Consider the following 21,877-nt stretch of genomic DNA (forward strand, 5'->3'; position numbering starts at 1 on the left):
AGTAACCTTGGTTTGTGTTGTTTATTTTCTTATGCTTGCCCCCCACCATCTGGTTATCTCTAGTGCTATGTGCCCTTGCTAAATCTGACTGGAGCCAGTCCTTCCCGTAATCCTGGTTGTGTCTGAACTCCTCAGAGTCAAGCTGTCTATGTGATCCTGTGATTCTGGGATCCTGTGATCCTGGGCTTGTTAGAGCACCTGGGAGTGGAGCTTCCTCTGGGTGTTGTGGAACTGGCTGTGGAGCTTGAGCCCAAAGTCTGCTCAGGACACCAGCCCAGAGAGATTGGATGGAACCAGAGCAACTGGGCTGGTAGAGTTCCTGTGTGCCTGGTCCTGCTGGTTCCAGTTACTCTGGGTGTTGGGACAGATGTTGTGCCCTCCTCACCTCTGATCCTGGGCATGTCAGAGCACCTGGGAGTGGAGCTTCCTCTGGGTGTTGTGGGATTGGCTGAGTCTGCTCAGGACACCAGCCCAGACAGACTGGCTCTATGTCTTTCTATGCTAATAATATGCAACGTCTTTCTATGCTAATATCACACTGCCTTGAAGAATTCAATGTTAGTTTTTAAATAATAAAGCCTAAATTCTGCTAAAGTATAACTCAGTAGAAAGCATTCAAAAAGATTTTAAAAATCAAAGAGATTAATTTAAAAGGAAAAAGGGAAACCTCCAGAGCAAATCATCCACAAATACAAGATCTCTGGGATCCATCTTCTTCCCTCAGTGGGGCTTCTGAAAATCAAGAGTTTGATATTGAAATATAAATCTGGTAAGTGTAGAGTCTTCAGTGTGTTGGTTGGCATCTCTAAGACTAAGGCAGTGTGTGAAAGACCAGGTGCCCAGTGAGTGTTTACTAAATGACCAAAGATGAAGGATGATGAAGGATGAGAAAGAACCACAAGTTCTTACATGGCAACAGTGGGACTGGTTCAGAGGCTGAATCCCTACAGAAGTTTAATGTGGTAAATAAGTTCATACACATTAGTTAAATATTAAAATGTGGTTGAATCTAAAAACAATATACAATGAGATAAATTATTTGCATATTAAAATTACTTTAGAGCAGAATTTAAGATGTGACAATAGGTGAATATAAGCTTTAATGTTTTTGAAACATGAAAATATGTTCCTTTTATTCAGCCTCCACTGGTTTATCAGTTAATCAGAGATGCAAGTACAGGGCTGAGCTCATTCCCTCAAGCCCATGTGGAAATGATCAGTCTAGTGATATAGATTTGTAATCCCAACAATGGGGGGGAAGGGGGACAAGAATCCCTGAGAATCACTAGACTTACATGGAATAAATCACTAGTCATTCTAGCTCAATTTGTGAGCTCCAGGAAATGAGACACAGTCTCAAAGTACATTGAGGGGAAGAGGAGAACATGATCAAGTATTGGGGGTGGGGGTGGGTGACAGGACTTAAGCCCTGAGGGCCAGTAGAAAGAATGGAAATGGGCAACCTCCAGAGGAAGGAGGTGGGGGGACACTCTAGAATGTACTAGAGACCTGGGAGGTGAGAAACTCTCAGGACTCAAAGGTAGGAACCTTAGATGAAATGCCTGACAGTGGGGAGAGGGCACTTGTAGAGTCCATCTCCAGTAGAAAGACAGGGCATCAAGTGGAGGAATGGGGTTGCCATCCCACAGTCAAAAACTCTGACCCAGAATTGCTCCTGTCTGAAAGAACTGCAGGGTCAAAAATGGAGAAGAGCCTGAGGGAAAGGAGGTTGGTGAACAGACCAAGGGGATCCAGCTCAAGGGGAGGCCCCAAGGCCTGACACTATTACTGATATTATGGTGTGCTTACAAACAGGAGCCTATCATGACTGCCCTCTGAAAGGCCCAATAAGCAGCAGCTGAAAGACTCAGATGCAGATATTTACACCCAGCCAGTGGACAGAAGCTGGTGACCCCTGTGGTTGAATTAGGGAAAAACTGGAAGAAGTGAGGAGGAGGAGGGTGACCCAACAGGAAGACCAGTAGTCTCAACTAATCTGGACCTCTAAGATCACTCAGACACTGAGCTACCAACCAAGCAGCACACATGATGTAAGACCCCCAATACATATACAGCAGAGGACTGACAGGTCTTGGCTTGGTGAGAGAAGATGCACTTAACTCTCAAGAGTCTTGAGGTGCCAGGGAGTGGGGAAGGTCTTGTGGGGTGGGATAAGGGTGGGGATATCCTCTTGGAGAGGCGGGGAGGAAGTATGGGATGTGGAACAGTCAGAAGACGGACCAGAAGGGGGATAAAGACCGGACTGTAAAAAAAGATTAAAGAATTAAAAAAAAAATTTTTTTTTGTAAAGAAATTCTCTTTAATACAGGATAGTGTATGTTAGCAGTTTAGCCACTAGAGGGAAGTGTTGTTTTAAACGGGCTAAGTCGACTCTTGGCAGATAGCAAAAGAACTAACAGGAAAACCAGGAGAATCTAAAAGTTACTTATTTGCAAGGTGAACAGCTAAAAAGTAGGTAAATCTGCCTGGAAAAAAAAATTCCTCAATAAGGGAAGGGTTTCTGAAACTTTGTTAAGAAATTAACCATCTTTGTCAATATATGTTCTCACCGTGGGCATTCTCAGTAAGCCTTAGGGCCTTGGGAAATGACCTAGTGAATAGAACGCAGAGGAAGATCTGAGTTGGGATTCCCAACACCTGAGTAAAATAAGCCTGTCTGCTGGGCTGGGGTGTGTGAGGCCATACCAGGACAGGAGTCACAGTGGAAGACACCCCATGCTGAAGTCTGATCTCAATGTAAATACGAAAGGACTCACTCACACACACACACACACACACACACACAAAGACTGGGGTGGAAAATAGAAAGGGAGATAATAATGTAAATAAGTTATAATAAATATAAAATGTTTTGATGTAAAGGGTAACATTTTCTTTGATGTATGAATTCCAAAATGCTCTTTAAAAATTTAAATATATCATTACACTGAAATGTCACTCAGTGAACACGTGAATTTGGTATGTACTTTCACCTGTGTGCTTACTTGGTTTTAGACTTTTAAACTGACTAAATAAGGCAGGCAGGCAATAGTTTCAGGAAGACTTAAAACACAAGCTCATCCCTGTTCTTTCCCAGCTGTGAGTATCATAAATACATAAATGCATATATACATATATCCTAAGTTATATATACTATATAGAGAAATATATAAAATAAAAACGTATATTTCTTAAATTATATATGCCAAGTATATTTTATATATTAAAACAAATTCAATGACAGGCACACATGAGAAGAAATCAGCGTTGCGATTCATGTAGATACTAACGCGTCATGTAACCCGAAGGCTGTTGAGCACTTTACAGAGTCCCACAGCTGGAGAGGCAGGACTAGGGGGCGCGGCGCCAGGTGATCCTGGCCGACACCGCCCTCCGCCTGCCCACTCACGGCACCGCCCCTCGAGCTCCAAGGCGCGGGAGGAGCCTCGCGAGGCGTCGGGCGGCGCCTGTCCAGTACCCGCAGCCTAGCGCGGGAGGCGGCGGGCGATGGAGAGCAGAGCTCAGGCTCCCGCCGTCCCCCAGCGCGCTCAGCTGCTATCCCGCAGCTGAGCCGGGAGGCTCCGGCCCCGTGCGCCCTACGGTGGCCCCGCCACTATGGCCAGCATGTGGGCGCCGGAGCACTCCGCCGAGGCGCACAGCAACGGGTCAAGTGCGACCGACGACTGCGGCTCCGTGTCCGTGGCCTTCCCCATCACCATGATGGTCACTGGCTTCGTGGGCAACGCGCTGGCCATGCTGCTCGTGTCGCGCAGCTACCGGCGCCGCGAGAGTAAGCGCAAGAAGTCTTTCCTTCTGTGCATTGGCTGGCTGGCGCTCACCGACTTAGTGGGGCAGCTCCTGACCAGTCCGGTGGTCATCCTCGTGTACCTGTCGCAGCGACGCTGGGAGCAGCTCGACCCATCGGGGCGTCTGTGCACCTTCTTCGGGCTGACCATGACAGTGTTCGGGCTGTCCTCGCTCCTGGTGGCCAGCGCCATGGCCGTGGAGCGCGCCCTGGCCATCCGCGCGCCGCACTGGTATGCCAGCCACATGAAAACTCGCGCCACGCGCGCTGTACTGCTGGGCGTGTGGCTGTCTGTGCTCGCCTTCGCGCTGCTGCCGGTGCTGGGCGTGGGCCGCTACAGCGTGCAGTGGCCGGGCACGTGGTGCTTCATCAGCACCGGGCCAGCGGGCAACGAGACAGACCCTGCGCGGGAGCCGGGCAGCGTGGCCTTTGCCTCCGCCTTCGCCTGCCTGGGCTTGCTGGCTCTGGTGGTGACCTTTGCCTGCAACCTGGCGACCATCAAAGCCCTGGTGTCCCGCTGTCGGGCCAAAGCTGCCGCCTCGCAGTCCAGCGCCCAGTGGGGCCGGATCACTACAGAGACCGCCATCCAGCTCATGGGGATCATGTGTGTGCTGTCCGTCTGCTGGTCGCCGCTATTGGTAAGTAGTTGATAAGAGTGAGGGCGTTTGTAGCAAGCGGTAAGTGGAGGGAAACTTTCTGGAAGTGACTAGCACCCGGAGTTCCTGCCGCTCCGGGTTGCAGCCTCCAGTCATGCGCCTCAGCCACTTGCGGAGCTTGTAAGAGCCAGTCGAGTTGGTCCGAACTTGCCAGGCGCTTGTGAAGATGCGAACAGCCTAGGCACAGAGGTGGGTAGACCTGGCTCAAGCCAGTGCAGACTGACGTTTGCCCCTTGCGTTATGAGTGGAGATATGATGACAGCTCTAGCCCAACCTGTGCTTTAGTTTTAATCCCGCTGAGACAGTTGGGTACCTGAGAGCCAGGCTGGTCAGCCCTCCTACGGCTTCAGCAGCGCAGCCACCTCTCTGCAACTAACCTTGGCACGTGGTCGTTCTGTGCCAGCGCTAAACGTTCTCAGGTAGCTACTGTCTGCAGGTCAGGGCGGGAAGGCACAGATGCCACAGCCCCTAGAAAGCTGGTAGGTAGTGTGTACACCGAAGTGAAGGACTCTCCAGTAACACCCCAAACACACACACACACACACACACACACACACACAATAACACCCTTTGGCGAGAAATCACTGGGTTCTTGTGCCCCTCATCCTTGGGGTGGATCGCAGATCTATGCAATTCCAGAGACAGGAGGTAAGGGTTTCTCTGTCCTTGGCTCCCCATACTATCCATCACGGAACTACCCAGAGGAAGCCATACTTCCGCATGCTCCCTATCCCCAACTTTCACATGGTGTTTTTGAGGTTTTCTTCTGTGGTACTTGTAGCTAGAAACTTATGTGGATAAGTGTGGTTTGCTAATTCGTAAAGAATGGATGCTTACTTAGGACTCACACAGCCTGGCTTAATGTGCAGAGCAGCATCCCCATGGTGCAGCACAATTATCAACTATTACAAAGCAGACTCGATTCTCTCCCTCCCCCTCTCCCCCTCTCCCTCTTTCCCCTTCTCCCCTTCTCCCTCCCCTCTGTCATTTACATGTACAGTTCAGTGAGGTCAGCGACATATTGATATGCCACATAAGGTTAAATCTCCGTTGAAACAGTTATGTGGTTCTCTTCATCCACCCTCCCTGAGTATGACAAGCCTTAGAGATGTGCTGACTGGTCTGGGGTTGTACAGATAGGACAGCGCTACTGGGACCTAACTGCCCACCAGTGACTGAGTGGTCACTGTTCTCCAGGAGCTAGAGCACACACAGGCTGATGTCATCACCGTGTTTACCAGAACCAGCACCAATTTTAGACATTTACTGCTGTGGTTGAGGAATGGGGTGTAGGTGGCCAAGCAGAGGGAAATGAAGCTCCCAGAATAAACACTTCACTGAACCAAACAGTGTCCCAACATAGTACAGCTGTCAGGAGTCCCTCCCTAGGGTCCAGAGCAGAGAGATGCTCATAAAACACAAGAATGGGGTGACTGTAGGCTTGGATGATCCCAACAGGTTGTATTTTAGCTAACACTTTATTTGTTAATTTCTCCTAAAACAACTAAAATGAATTCAGCATGAGGTTGTATGAGAAATTTAGTTTCAAAATAGGCATTTTTGTTTATTTCTGCATGTGTGTGTGTATGTGATTGAGAAAGAGAACACACATGGAGGTGTGCACATGTGCTGTTGAATACCTTTGCGTGTGGGGCCTAGAGGCTGGGGTTAAGTGTCTTCTTTGATCATATTTCACCTTATGTATGAGGCAAGTTCTCTCACTGAAACCCAGAGCTCTCTTATTGAATTAGTTAAGCTGGCTGGCTTGCTGCAGGGATCTCTTCTACATCCCATTCATTCTGATTACAGGATTACCGTGGCCACTGCACTTACCCAACATTTCATCTAGGTGCAACTGATCCAAACTCCGGTCCTCGTATTGTGACAAGTGCTTTACCAACAGAGCCTTCTTCACAGTTCAGGAACAGGCATATTAAAAAAAAATGTGCAATTTCTTTGGTGTACCATCAAAATACATATCAGCACATTGTCAGAAAGAGCTGTGGTACAAACTTGGCATTTCCTTTAGAAAGACATGAACAGAGCCCTTTTCTTGGTAGGTAAGGAGGCTACAAGAACCCCATGACCTTTGTTTCCACTTGTAAATGTCAACATGAGAAATTGTCTTTGCACATTTTCTATGAGTAAAAATGTAGATTTTCTACTGCCTTTGGAGGAGTTAACATAGGATACTGATCTAGTATTCATATTCTGCTTGGCTGGAAGTTTATCTTGTTTTGAAGTCTCTCTGATAATAATTGTTACCATTACAAAAAAAAAAAAAGTTGTTCTCTTACACCTGTAAGAAAAGAATGGACACCTGTTCCACCTCACAAAATAAATCACAGCTACTGCCCCTTCCCACCACACTGGCTCCTAGGCAGAGCAACACGGAGCTTTGCCCCTTCCCACCACATTGGCTCCTAGGCAGAGCACCACGGAGATTTGCCCCTTCCCACCACACTGGTTCCTAGGCAGAGCACCAAGGAGCTTTTCTCTCCTAGAGGATTTGCTGATTACAAGACAATGAATGAATGAAACCTGTAAGAAGGGTACTGCTGGGTAGCTGGGCATTGTTTAGTCTGTGTTGGGTGTCTCATCATTGGCATCAGCCAGATGAGGCAGTAATCATAATGACTTATGATTGTTCTTTATCTTTCCTGAGCCATGCACAGCCAATAGTCCAGTTACTTGACATAATCATCAGATTCTGAGACACCAGACCCTTAGGATGCTGCTCAGACAGAGCCAGGAAGATCTTTTACGTTTGTGTAGCCTGGTGATCCAAAGAGTGGATGGAATTGATATACTGCAGCTGCTAAGGAACAATAAATTCACAGCTATCAATACTAGGAAAGGAGAGGTCTGATGAGCAAACAGCTGTTCATCTTCTGCCTGGAAGTTTGTGCTCAGCTCCAGTTAGCCACATCTCTGCTCATTATCCACACATCTTTAGAAAGGATACTTCAATGGAGATGTATTTTAAGTGGTGTTTGCTTTAGTAAGACCAACGAGGTAGATAAGCTTGATAGAATATTTTAGGGGACAAAAAGATTGTACAACATGTTAAATAATTGCCCAACCCCTAATTATCTCTGCCGGTAACTCCTGCCATGTTTGGAAAGGTGCTCAAGGGGAAATTACAATTCAAATATGCACCTTAGGAGCGTTTGGCTGTAGCTTGTTTTTAAGGTGAGAGTATTCAGAATTCATTACATTAGTAGTTTGTCTCAATATAATAGACTGTTTGGTTCTCTCTTTCCTCCCTCTGTTTTTTCTTTCGTTTATATTCTGAGCACTAGTAATAGAACAGAGGACCATGTACTATAATTTGACTCTAGCTAGACTTAGATAAAAGCAGTCTAAGAGGAGCTGGAAAAACAGTTCAGCAGTCAAGCAAGAGCACAAGCTGCTCTTGTAGAAGGCCTGGGTTTGGTTTCTAGTACCTACATGACAGCTATGTACCAGGGCATGCATCGTTCTCTTCTGACATCTATGAGTAACAGGCATGCACATCCTACACAAACATACATGCAGGCAAAATGCATATACACATAAGAAAAAAATATTTTTCAGAGCAATAGGACTTCCATACTTACCAGTGGAACAACTGAAAAACCATGATGCAAGATAGCCTGGCAGTCATGCCTTTAACTCTCAGAGGAAAAGTCCCCCTAAAAGAGATTCCGTGGCATGGCTTAAACTCATGGCTAACTTCAGCATATAGAGAATCCCAGCCAGTGAGGACAGTGTACACAGTGAATCAGAGGATATCACCTCAGATTTCAACTTTACTAGTTAGACCCCTATGACAGAATGAAGAACTCCTCCTCAGGTGGCAGACAGCAGAACCTTCTATATGAAGATTGAGAAAACAAATTGTTTGTAGGCACTAGTGGATGGATGTATACTGGCTGGAAAAAGGTGAGGCTGGCTGCCACTTTATTTCTAGGTCAGTTTGTTGTTAGAATAGAGTGAGTGGGAAGGCTGGATAGGAAAGAGAAGAGCTTGCAGCCTCGATGGCTTCTTATGCGCCATTGTAGGGCTTCACGAGCTGCCTTCCACCACCATTTAGCTGGGTCCCCTAAGGCTGTCAGCAGCACCCATAACACCAAAAATCAAGCCTGAGCTTGAATCCTATTAGAGCCAGAGTTATAGCCCAGTATATCTACCTCTGACTTTACTTTCAGTTTTGGTTGTGGTTTGCTTGCTACTTGCATTGCCTGGAGGCAGGGAATTCTAGCTTTAACCACAGCATAGGAAACCATGTGCCCTCTGATGTGCAATGCACAGAGATGGCCCTTCTGTGGGGATAGTGCTCTCAAGGTGCTTTCATTTAGGAGGATCACCATTCAGTGCATCCACGTTTAAAATTTGAACAAGGGAGGTTGGTCTATGTTGTGTACTAACAGAGCTGAGTACGTAAGTGGGAGTAGATGCTTCGAATGAAACAGCTGGAGGCCATTATAACCTAAAGATTAATAAGATAAATCCATAACTAAAGGATGTAGACATTTGAATTTGGGGTATATGAGAATTCACATAATTCACTTCTTCTTGAGCACTTGAGGGGAGTCAGATGGTCTACAGAATAGCAGAACTGTGAGCCACCATCCTTTCTCATTGAAAAGTTGCAAAGGTTAACCACATAGGTAGGAAAACATTCAGAAACATGCATGACAAACATTTTTTAGCAGCTTGTGGCTGTCTCATGGTGCTGCAGGGTATTGTGGAACCATCTAGAGCTTAGCTCCCCTTGCAGTCCCAACTGCCCCCAGGACAGAAGGAAGCCGTCCATACTCTCAGCAAGTGCTGGGTTTTATAACCATGCAGGGTTCCACTTTATGTCTCCATCTTGACTCTGAGGCCCATAGCTGCCTCCTCCATCTCCCACAGTCCCTTGTCATGGAGGTAACTGGGCAGCTTAGACTTTCTTCTCACCAGCCATGTCTCTTGAGGGTCTCCAAAAAGACTCTTAAACTCCCACTTTCTCTCAGAGATTCAGACTTTTATATAAAGGTGGGGAGAGGATTTTTCCCAAGTTCTCCTTCTAAGTGTATCACAATAATAGAGGTAAATGCAATCATTCATTCTTTCAAGATATGGCAGATAGGCGAAGCATAGCTTCTTCAATGAGAGATACACAGATAGCTTGAGAACTGTGACCCAAGAGTGCTGTTGTCTTCACAGAAAACCTGTGCTCTCTGTTTTTCTACTTAGCACTCAACGCCCCCCCGCCCCCCTCCCCGCAGCATTCCACAGCCCTTCTTGGGTTGCTAAGCCAGCCTCTGAGAGGTTGCCATTAAAAGATCCTCTCTTCTCTCATGTTGGTTTCATGCTCTGACCTCAGCCAAGTTTAAGCAAGTGCTTGGCACCTGTGGGACTATTTTATATATACATATCTCTATCTATCTATCTATCTATCTATCTATCTATCTATCTATCTATCTATCTATCTATCTATCACCATGAAACAGGGGTTAAAAATGCCAGCCCATTTCACAGAATTGTAATGCAAAGCAAGGTAAGCGCATGTGAAAATAACAAGCATGCAGGGCTTGAAGCTTTCCTTCTGAGCCTGGCAAGGTGGTTGCTTTCCTTCATAAAGGAACATTGCCACAATGCCTCACTGGATGACCTTTATCTTCTGACTTATAGAGCATTATTTTTTGTTTTGTTTTGTTTTTTACAAAACTGAAAAGAGGCAAGTCATGTTTTACGGCTTCACTGGCCAAACAAGCCAGAAAATTCGGTGAAGAGTCTAACATTTCCAAAAGGAGACAAAAGCAAGAAAAGCACCAAATTACAAGCACACATGTTCCTTTCTTGGATGCTGTAGTTCATCATCCCTTTCCTCTATATTATCCAGGCTTGCCAGCTACTTTCATTCTCTTATCCCTGGACAACTGTCAGGAGATTCCTTTCTGTTAAGCTTGCCGGGTTCCACTACTCTCTCTTGCAGTGCAGGGGCAACGAGGACCCTGTTCTCTGGAGCCTGACCTTCACTTGTGAGAGCTGGTGGGCTCCTCATCTGCAGCCAGCATTCCACACTTCAGCAGTTCTTCTCTGAATGCGAGGTGAGCTTGGGCCTCCACTGCTCCCACATCTTGTTATTGTCAAGGCTTCTTTACACATACAGAGCTGACTTCACTGAGAAGTGTGTGGTCTCATTGGTCTCATTGTTCTTCTGCATGTTCTTCTGCAGATTCCATATAGATGGAGCCTCTAGAGTTAGCTGTATAAGTAGTCACAGACAGCAGGGCCAAACTGAGTCTCTACCGCTGACTCAAAACCCAGAACTGAATTTGTATAAGTCTTAAATCAAACCATATGTGGGGAGCTTGAGTTTTACTGTTTCTTGTGCTGACCATGCATTTATAGCATATGGTATTAACTGTGGAGTGAAGATAGTACATTCTGTAGTGTGCCCAGATAGTCCCTGAATGACAGCTGGGATTCTCAAGGATGAGTCTCAGCACTTACTCAAAGTCCACACATTGCTTCAGCAATGCACACTTTGGCAGTTATCTGAATGACTAAGAATTAGAGCTGGTATGATGGTGCAGTGGTTAAGAGCACTGACTGTTCTTCCAGAGGTCCTGAGTTCAAATCCTGGCAACCACATGGTGGCTCATAACCTTCGGTAATGAGATCTGAAGACAGCTACAGTGTACTTACATATAATAAATAAATAAAATCTTTTTTTAAAAAAAAATCTAAGAATTAAAGATGGGGGTAGATGGAAACTTGACCATTCACCACCCAATTCTGCAAAAAGAAAGAAAAGTGGTTATTTATTTAGGTAAAAGCCGTGTCATAAAACACAGGTCATATCAGAGTTGGAAACTCATTATATTCAGTAATTATTGATGGGGGAAAAGTACAATTTTAAAAATATACTCTCTCATGTAGTATAGTGGTGGTACATGCATGTAATTCCAGAACTTGGGAGGCAGAGACAGGCAGGTCTTTGAGTTTGAGACCAGCCTGGTCTACAGATCAAGTTCTAGGACAGCCAGAGCTACATAGAAAAACCTTGAAAGCAACAAAAACACATAAATAAGTAAATAAATAAATAATGATATAGTCACCCTCTGTTTTTTCTATAATATTTCTTAAATGTAATTTCATATGATTGTCATCTTTCATGTGCCTTTCTAAACACTGAATAAATTTCACAGTTAAGGATATATTGTTGTTACTGGGTGAGTCATGAAAACTTGATGCAGATATCTTGGCTCACACCTGAGATCCAAGCACTTGGAAGCAAGCAAGGAGGTTACTGTGAGTTCCAAACCAGCCTTAGCTAAGGGAGAAAAAAAAATTAGGCTTTGTCAAAAAACGATAATGAAAACTCCATCAAAAGAAAAGAAGTAAGAGAAAAAAGAAAAGAGAGAAAGAGAAAGAAATAGGAAGTTTTTTTGGGGGGAAAAAAGAGATACCCTTTTCAAATTGAGAATGAGAGATTTATTAGGTAAGACAATGCCTTGATGGAAATTCTCAAAATATTGACTGTCTTGGTGTATGAAATTCCCTGGTAGCTCTTGTCACCTGCTGCTTTACCTGGGCCAGCCTCCTGGCAGATCAAGGAGATTTCACACACACATACACACCACCGGGCCCCACTGCACCCCCTAGGCTAGTGTGTAATAAAGGAGGCCCCAAAAGAGCACTTATCTGTCTCCTTTGTCACTTCTTGGAAGTCCTTGTTGCTCCTTCCTCATTCGACCGTACGACTTGTTAGTTCTGACTTCCTGTGGCACTGAATAGATAAGTGTGTCCCTGCTGCAGATCAGTGTGGGTTTCATGGTGAGGGCATCTGGCACATGTCTGAGGGAGAAGTGCCGAAGCCCACATGTAATAGATACGACTGCATGTTCTCTTACCTAGTTGCTCTCTAAGTATTTACTAAACACTTACTACCATCTCCCCACATGATGGTTCCGGTGACACCTAGCCTTGAGGCTGGTTCACACATACAAGGGTTAGGCAGCTGCACAGTTGTATTCCTTATGAAGACATTATGGTGTTTGAATGTAAATCCTGCCTAGCTTGTTCAAAGCCATTGACGGTAATGGGTAGGAGCAGCGTTTTTCCTTCGTGGAGCTTTTGGGTAGACAGCTACACCTATTCCAGTAATCCGGCATAACCAGTCTTGCTGAGCTTTGAGTTATGTGATATGAGGACTGACAGGGCCCTCGGGTCCAATGATAAAGAAAATGCACCAGTTAGAGGAACCTCTTTCCCTTCAAGGATTTCTGAAAAATATAAGAAAAACTTGCTTGGCATAGCATTGGTGACAGGGAGAGTGGCAGCAGGAAGCCAAGTGACAGAACTTCAAGGCCTGCAGCAGTCAAGTTGGACGGAAGTGGGAGGAGCCTTGGCAAGTGGCTGTGGAGTTAGGAATAAGAATTCCCATGGCTTTCTGGGTAAGTTGTATTGCCTCCTTTTAAACCAAGGGATTCACATAAAATTCTAAAACTCAGGAAGACCATGTAGTAGAGCAAAACAGCTCTTTGATCTCTCTCTGCAATATTCTTGGTGAAAATCAAGCTTTGTCTGAATACCTTTCCTTAGAGAATGTTTGCTACTTTTCAAGAATAAGGCGAAAGTTCTCAGAACTGAGCATTGTGCAAGATGGTTTGCATATAGGCGTTTCCTAATGTCTTACAACCTTCCCAAGTGGAGGCATCAATAACTGTAGATCACAGATAATGAGTAAATAAATTTGAGAGAGACAAGGGGGCAGAGTGAGAGCCAAGGGGCTGGGGCTAGAGTCAAGCTGGGAGGCCAAGGGCAGGCTTGGGTTGTTCTTTCTCCCAGAAAAATCTCCTTTGCCCTAAACCAGTTGAATCAGAACCTGCCTCTGCCTTTAGATTTGAATAGTATTGCTTGGTCTTAGAGAACAAAGCTAACTTTTTCTTTTTATATTGTTAAGAGATCTCATTTTAAGAATTGACAGCTCAGTCTCTGCAGCATTTAGGCAAACAGTCAGCCAGTCTATGTGTCCTAGCACCTGACTGTGGATATGAAATTGCTGCTGCAGGGTTAGTGGATCCCTACCAGGCATTCTAACACATGGGCAGACATAGAGGAACTTGGATACTTTAATTCAGAAAAATCAACTTTCCAAAAAGAATAAAAAGAAAGAAGAAAGATGAAGAGGAGGAGGAGGAAGGAGAAGAGGAAGAGGAAAGGGAGAGAAAGAAGAAAGAAGAGGAAGAGGAGGAGGAGGGGAGAGGAGTCTTAAAATTCTCAATGTGCCAAGTCCAGGAAACCAACTGATAAAAAAAAACAAACAAGCTGATGATAAAAACAAGACAGATCAAAATAATTAAGTTTAAGATTTTGTAGTAATTGTATCTAAGAACTAGGAAGTGCACACATTTGAGAATTTTTAGAAAGCATCTCAAGTGTACTCAAGTGGTCTCAATGACCACCAAAGGCCAAAAATAACTCTGGTTTGCCATGACTCTTTTCTGTTAGGGTAAACCAATGTTACCCAGTCTCAAAGAAAGAAGAGGATAATGTGCATAGTTACAGTTTAAAGTAAAATTCTCCACACTTGGCTCAGATAAGCTAAAGACTTTTGGTTGCCATTGAATCACAAGGGTTGACCAGACAAAGAAAGCAGAGGCCTCACTGCTGGCAGGGGTGAGAGGGGGTGGGGTTTGGGGTGGGGTGGGGTAAAACACTCACATCACTTTCTAGGAAGTGCAGTATGGAAGAGTCCACCCTGCCCCCATTGTGCTGTGACCCTAGACAATGATCCTCAGGTCTCTCCTGGAGTATAGAGATGGAAGGGTGGATTAGGTGGGGCTAGGAGATATTTCCATGGAAAGAATCCAAGTCACCTCCATCCCACATTGAAGAAGACACCGAAAGTGGTTGGTTAAAGAAGCCCAGTTCAAAACAGCTGAGTAAAGGGTTTTCCCATATTAAGGGGATCTGGGACTGACTTCAGGAAAAGACTGTACTGTTTACTATATGTTAAGCAAATGGAACATTTGACAGTAAGGTAGAAAGACCTTACAATGTGGAGTAGAAACACCAGCAGTTCCAGCAGCTGGGTCTTTCTGCTACTAGACTTGAAGAGCTTGTCCATTTGAGAAATATTTGACGGAATGCACATTCCAGCCACCTTTAATACACACCTCTTCGTCACTCTCCGAAACTCCTGCCAGGAAGACTGCGAGAGTGCTTCAGAGTGGAGTTTGCCTCTGAGATAGAGAGGTGACCCACACAAAGCCACACTTCTCATTTTCTGTCCCTGTAGATGTGACTTTGGGAGAGTATACTGTCTCCATTTTCAAAGTACATGGCTTTATTTTCCTCTCAAGGCTGGCACACACAAAGCTCCAGTACCTGACTCTTAGGGAGCCCCTTCACCTCCCTGCTTCTGAGGGCTTTTCTGAGTTCATGGCTAGAGGAGTACTGAGGTTTCTAGTTTACAGACATTCACATTGGTTGCATGTGAATTACCATGCTACAGACTGGTAGACCAATCTTATGGACTTGTGTTTGTAGAATTGTAGCCTGCACAGTACATCTCTAGAGACACTGGAGGTTGTAACAAAACTGATATTATTTTCCACAGTCACTTTTCATAAAACAAAGCTGAGAACTGTTAAGAATGTATCTATCATGATAGTGTGAATAAAGCCTAACAACGTGGAGTGAAGGGGTTGAGGCTTCTTGGATTGAGCTTTCAGGAAAAATGCCTCTGAAGGTCATATCTCAGCTGGGACTAGGAAGATCAGAAAGACCAAAGTATAGTGATTCATCTTCATGGTCAACTTGACTGGGTTTAGACTCTTCCAGAAGACTATACCCAGAGGCTTTATCTCAGGTTGGTGGCTCTATCCGGTAGTCTGGAATTCTGAACTGAATACAAAGGATAAAAAGAGGAAGTGACTCAAGCACTCACTTCCTGATGCCATGTACGCTCCTATCATGATAAACATGTCCTTAAACCCTGAGTCAAACTGAACCTGTCCTGTCTTCAATTGCTATTGTTGAGTATAGTTTGTTACAGCAGCAAGAGTAACTAACACACAGGTAATAGCCCTTCACAGGGTCAGAGCTCTGGGCTGAGGGAATATAGTCTTTCTTCCTGTATTCAAGAGACAGAAAGAACCAGCATGGCAACTCCCACCCCCCAAAAAAATCAAGGCATAGGATAGGTGGAGTGTTCGCACAAGTGCTTGCGAGCAGTTAGTTACCACATACTCCAGCTCCTCTGTCCCAGAAAGCTGACTCTGAGGAGACCTATCCACAAATGGCTTTCCCCTGCTCCCTGAGAGAGAGGTGGCTGCTCTAGTTCTAGCTCATGGGTGCTAAGTCTATGGGTTTCATTTTGTTTGGTCTTGTTTTTATTTTTGTTTTGGTGGAGGGAGGTGTTCCCTTTCTGAGACCTGATTCAGAACAGTCCCTCAGAGACACACAGGCTAGCAAAGTTTCCTTACAAAGCACTACCCTGTCCTAAGACACTTGTTCCTCCACACAAGATCCAAACTGAGTGCATCTGTAATTGAGGCCTCCACAGAGGCTCTTGATTGCATTTGTGATTAAACTAGCTCTCAGAATCATCCACTTTCTTCTAAATGGGGAGTGACCCACAAGTTCATACTCCATATATCTCAAATAGGGATTGTCTGACTGCAAACAACAGAAGCTTATTGAAAAACCACCTTAAGTAAAGATGACAAACGAGGGGCCAGGGCAAATGCCTGGCTCCAGTAAGAGCAGGGCTGTCAGTTGCTGAAGTGGCTGGAGACAGCCTTCTTCGTGTGTCTCTGACTCTGGTATCCTGCCAAGTGTCTAAATCCCCAGTTCAGGCTCCGCTTCTCAGGAGCCAACCTCAGACATCACTGCTCAGCTTTGCTTACAGCTTCAAGTTGCTAGGGTTATATTTACAATCTGCAACTGGGGCTTTTTTTTTTCTTATTTTTTTTCACAGTAACACAATATTTCAGTGGCTACATCATTTTGAAGCACCATTTAAACTCTCTCTCTGTTTCTCCTTCTTTCTCTTCTGTTTTGCTCTTTCACAAGGAATAACTAGAGATAAAACAACAACAACAACAACAAAACCAACAAACCTCATTACCCTGCACCATCTTCAAAGATTTAATGTGAGTTTTCCAAAGCTATGACGAAGGAGTGCAACTTGGGAATCCTCCCGAAGTGAGTGGAGAGTCTATTCAGAGAGGCAGCAGGGAGACTCTAAATGCTCAAAACTGATCCTTCAGTGCCATAGATAGGACTTCACTAAAGAAGAGAAGTTATTGATTTTTCCACAAAGGGGAACTTGTAGTTGTGTCCCCTTGATAAGTTGGTGACTGTGCTAAGGACAATATTCTGGGTGGTAGATTTTTTTTTTTTTAAATTACTTACTAATAGTTGCTTCCTCTAAGATTAGCCTAGATCCAAAAGTAAATTTCTTAACATTAGCTTTTGTTCTACAGAAGACATGAGGGAAATTCTGAAGCTGTTTCCTCTAGCATCTACTTCTAATTAAATTATGCTATTGGTCAATGTCAGGAAACAGGAACATCATTTGACTTCAGAGCCTAGTTGCCTCCCTAGACTTGGCTCTAGCAAGTGAATAGCAGAATCTTGAGACAATGTGAGGTCAGGAGTCAGAGAGGAGCTGGAGGCATGTCTGATGTTGGCCATGTAGGTTCCCTCATCAGAAAATGTTTTCTGCATACTGCTAGCGAACATGTATGCCTGAAGATTTGGGGCAGATTGTGTCAAGGGGTCAGCAGAAGCATCAGGCACCCTGCCTCTGTTTTTGGAATGGGAAAAAAAGAAATCTCCTAAAAGCTGCTTGTGAAAATAACAGGTTTTTTTTTTTCTATCACTGAATCCATGCTCAGAAACATTAGCATAAAGTGTGGCTGTCTATGAGCTGTGTGTGGGCTGGGGGAAATGAAGTAGCAGAGAACAGTGAAAAGATGTAGCCAAGAAAAAAGGACTCTTGTGTGCCTTGCTGTTAGGCTTGAGAGAATCGCCCTTCTTGGTATCTCTTTTAACCTTCACAAAGACAGGTCCAGAGTTTCCATCCCCATGGTTTTCAGCCACATTCATGAAGTTTCAGATTACAGACCTTTCTGGAACAAACTCCTAGTAATTGATAGGCCAGAGGTTTTTATACACTCTGTCTCATCTGTCCTTTTTTTATATTAGCTTGCTCAACACTTTTAAATCATTTAGTCAAGAATAGTCGTGTGAAATAAAATCACAAAATCTCTGCAAGCCAGCAAGCTACCATGTTTAAAGACTTCTGGGACATACAACAATTTGTTAATTGATTGGTATTCTTAGGAACACAGGATTCTCAGGAACATATTTTGAAGATCCCTGTAGAAGGCAGTGGAACTTTTTATCTAACAGTAGTCTGTTAAAAGGTTCCATTTCCCCATAATACCTTGCAATGTAGAGAGACTTCTTGTATGGGTGTGGCATGAGCTTCATCCAGTCTTTGTGTGCTTTAGGCTTGGGACAGTCACATAGGGACAAATTCTTACTAGGCCAGTGTGTTTCAGCTGGTAGTCTCAAATATTCTTCTCACTAAAATATTGATAAAGCTGGTTCCTTGGAACCCTTTGGTTAGTGGGAAGGTGACTATGGTCAAAACTAGGAAAGCTGCTTGACACTTGTCTTCCAGTATGATACAGCATACCTGGCATTTCATCATTTTCTTCTCTAGTGGAGAAGAGAAACTGCCTCAGAGGAGTCCGGCATGATCTCAGGGGCTGCAACTCAGGATCAGAGCATGGTCTTTCTCCACCCTCTTAAGCTTTTGGATTCTTTAATCACAGAGCCTTGGCTTTGGCCAAGCTCATAGCTTAGCGACTTGTCGCATGCCTCTCTTGCACACTCACTTACTTCATTATGAAAAACTTGGAGTTCCAAGAATAACTTACACAACTTCACACAGAGACAAATGTCCTTCCTTTTCCAAAATTCTCAGAACTATTAGCTGGGTTTTTTTTTTTTTTCCTTCTGTGGGCGTGACACCTTTCTAAACCTGGGAATGATTGGCATGCCCTTTACCTCTACTCCTTAGATGCAGGTGTATTTATTTTGACGGTAAAGAGAGCGCCCTCCACTGGCCAGTACTTGCTTTAGAGATCCCGACCTGTGCATGGTGTACACAGTCTGTTTCACTTTGTCCTGCCAACTATACCATATACAGATGAAGAAACAGTTTTTGATATATTAAGGCACTTTTCCAGGTCACAAAGATAAGAAAAGGGAAAACTAGCCTTCAGATCAAATCTGTCTGGCTTTATTGACTCTGCAATTAACAGACAAGCTACATGTTCTCCCTCTTGTCAATACCCCTGTGTGTGTTTGGCTCACTGTAAAGTATAAATTGCTTAAGAGTAGAGATGATACATAACTGATGTTGTATCTGTGTGGCCACAACAGACCCCATATATATGATTGTGGAGTAAATGAAAAGCGGGATTGTGAGGGGCTGCTGAGATGGCTCACTGGTTAAGATCACTGACTGCTCTTCCGGAGATCATGAGTTCAAATCCCAGCAACCACATGGTAGCTCATTATTCTCTCCATAATGAGAAACAAATAAAATCCTATGGGCTGGAGCGGAGCCGGAGGGGGGGGATTAAATAAAAAAAGAAGGGGGATTGTTATATACTGAAGGGAGTCAGTTTTGATATCAAAGATTATCAGCAAATCCCCATTCAAAATTTTACATATACTAGGTGGTTTTTAATATTGATACCTCCTGAACATGGTTGGTAGCAATGTCTTTATCTTTGTTTTCTTCACTAAACAACATTCTTTAAGGCCTACATACTGTAAATGGTATTTTGTGAACTGAACTACAACTTTTATTCTAAAGCAGTAACTCCACTTGTCTGTAATCAATGACTGTCCATATGCCACAGCAAGATTCAGGAACACTTTTACGACAATATTATACCTTCTTTTCTGTAGTGGTTAATATTGTTTCAATTTTGTTACATGTAATAAAAACGCTTAGGAAGACAAAAATACCTTTAGGATAGATAAGAGGGGGAGAAACAATGTTGCTTTTGTAATAGAACTTAATTAGAAGCAGCAGCAAACAATAGAAAACAGCTGTTCCACTCCTGGAATCCACAGAATGAACAATGAGAAGGGAGTCTGGAGAGGTGCTCTGGGGATTCAGTAACAACAGAGGGACAGGGAAAAGGTCGTTTGGAGCACAGTGCTGGGAAGACATTGCAAAGATTCACTGCATATTGCTCTCAGCCTAAGTGCTGTTTTAACACAATAAAATACGACTCCAAGTCCAGATTCAGGGCATCTCCTGAGCTGGTGAACCCAAGGGCTTAGCATGGACATTAGGACCCAAGGCTTGCCTGTCTGTTTTGAAGTTCAGTATCTGATTAATCCATGGCCTTCTTGTGGACAGATGGTAGCTAGCATAGGCTTCTCAGTCACCCTCCCCAACCTAAGGAATCTTTGCTACAGCAATGCTCATGGCACAAGTACACTGCTGTGCAAGCTTGGAGACCTGAAGTCAGCTCCTCAGAACCCTGTAAAAGGCTGGATGTAACTGTGTGGGTGTGACCCCAGTGCTAGGGGTGGGGTTGAAAGCATAAAGATGGCTGGAGATTGCTGGATAGATTCAGGTTCAGTAAAGGACATTGTCTCAATGTATGGATTGGAGAGACACACCCATGCCCACTCAAGCAATCCTAATTAAACTCTGTGGGTCATTAAAAAAACTGATGTGAGGGGCTGGAGAGATGGCTCAGCAGGTAAAAGCACTGACTGCTCTTCTGAAGGTCCTGAGTTCAAATCCCAGAGAGTTCAAATCCCAGAAACCACATGGTGGCACACAACCATCCGTAATGAGATCTGACACCCTCTTCTGGGGTGTCTGAAGACAACATACAATGTATTTACAAATAATAAATAAATAAATCTTAAAAAGAAAACGATGTGAAATTAGCATCAAGATTTGTTGGTAAGTAGAAGGGCTCGGAGTAAGGGGGTGGGGCATGTTACAGAGGGCAATGGGGATGAAGACAGTAAATTGCCTGGTATACATACATGATCTATCAAAGAATGAATTAAACTATTCTTTAAAATTTCTAAATGATGATGGGTTATTTCTTGTTTTCTTTTCCTTTTCTTTTTTTAGACAGGGTCTCATGTATCCCTGACTATCCTGGAACTTGTCACATAGATAGACCAGACTGGCCTCTAACTCATAGAGACCTACCTGCCTCTACCTCTTGAGTGCTAGAATTCAAGGCATAGACTTCCACAGCCAACCACTTAGAGGATTTTGTTGTTGTTTATTAGTGTGTCATTCCTGACCTAAACACATTTCCATGGCCAGGATACCAAAAAGCAGAATGTGAAACATCTTAATACATTTAAAAATCAATTACATGCTGAAATTAGCATTCAGGTACATTGAATAAAATGAAATAAAATTAAATATTTTTTAGATCAAATCTAAGTTTCTTTTTATTATTTGAAAATGAGTCTAATGGAAGGCTGAAATGTATAATATGGCGCACATTTGCTGCATGAATTCTACTCCTACCCTGTAGTAGGCTGGTGGATTTGTACTTTTGTTATTTTAACTGTGAAACTCCCTCAATAGGTCTTTTTAGACAAGCATGAAATTCTGCTTGAATGAGCTCAGCTATGTCCACCTCCTATTTTTTCTGGTCCTGCTAAGTCATTCCTGAAAATATCAACATTACAACTTACAGTGAATTCACCAAAAGCATTTTCCCTGAGATAATAGTGTGGATGATTTTGTAATTACCTGCTTAAGCTCTGCCCTGGGAAGATAAGTGCTGTGGTGAGAATGGATTTCAGAGTTCATACTTCAAGGAGGGAGAGAGGGAGGGAAGAAGGGAATGAAGGAAGGAGAAAGAGACAGAGAGATAGAGAGAGACAGAGAGAGATAATGGACTCAGGTGATGGATTATCTTTGCTTTCCTGGGAGCCTGAGATTCTTAGGCAGTCAGAGTTTGGGAGAATAAATTTCTTCCTCATGTGTGTCCTTCTGTGATTATGCTGTTGCCAAACAAAATGGTTTTAATTCCAGTGAACCCATGGACACAGAGAGACTCACCAAGACAGCAAATATAGATGAAGAATCATTGAGAATGTTCATCTTTTATAAAATATAGAGTGTTTAAATCTTTCTCAAGTTTCTTGAACCTGGTATACAATTATTAAGTGCTGACCATAATTAGTGATGTTTAAAGATGTTTCAGATTTCCTGAAAAACAAACAAGATTTTTCATGAGTACCTGTATTTTACTATTCATTATAGAAATATCAAATGCCAGTTGGCTTCCACTTGCCACCCATGTAGTGACCAGAAAGAAATGGTGACAGTGAGAACATGGCAGGGTAGATGACAATG

At 43.9% G+C, this 21,877-nt stretch overlaps 1 protein-coding gene across 3 annotated transcripts in view; it reads left to right on the forward strand.

Annotated features, from left to right (window-relative positions):
* The first annotated feature begins 3,486 nt into the window (after nt 1–3,486).
* The window catches only part of Ptger3 (prostaglandin E receptor 3), an 83,832-nt gene continuing 65,441 nt past the window's right edge, over nt 3,487–21,877 (forward strand). For all 3 annotated transcript variants that reach the window (XM_031375959.1, XM_031375961.1, XM_031375960.1), the window contains exon 1: nt 3,487–4,443. In XM_031375959.1, coding sequence (XP_031231819.1) covers nt 3,616–4,443 — 828 coding nt within the window. In that variant the 5' untranslated portion in view covers nt 3,487–3,615. The remainder of the gene's footprint in view (nt 4,444–21,877) is intronic.

The sequence above is a fragment of the Mastomys coucha genome, unplaced genomic scaffold (assembly GCF_008632895.1).
Source record: "Mastomys coucha isolate ucsf_1 unplaced genomic scaffold, UCSF_Mcou_1 pScaffold16, whole genome shotgun sequence".
NCBI lineage: Eukaryota > Metazoa > Chordata > Mammalia > Rodentia > Muridae > Mastomys > Mastomys coucha.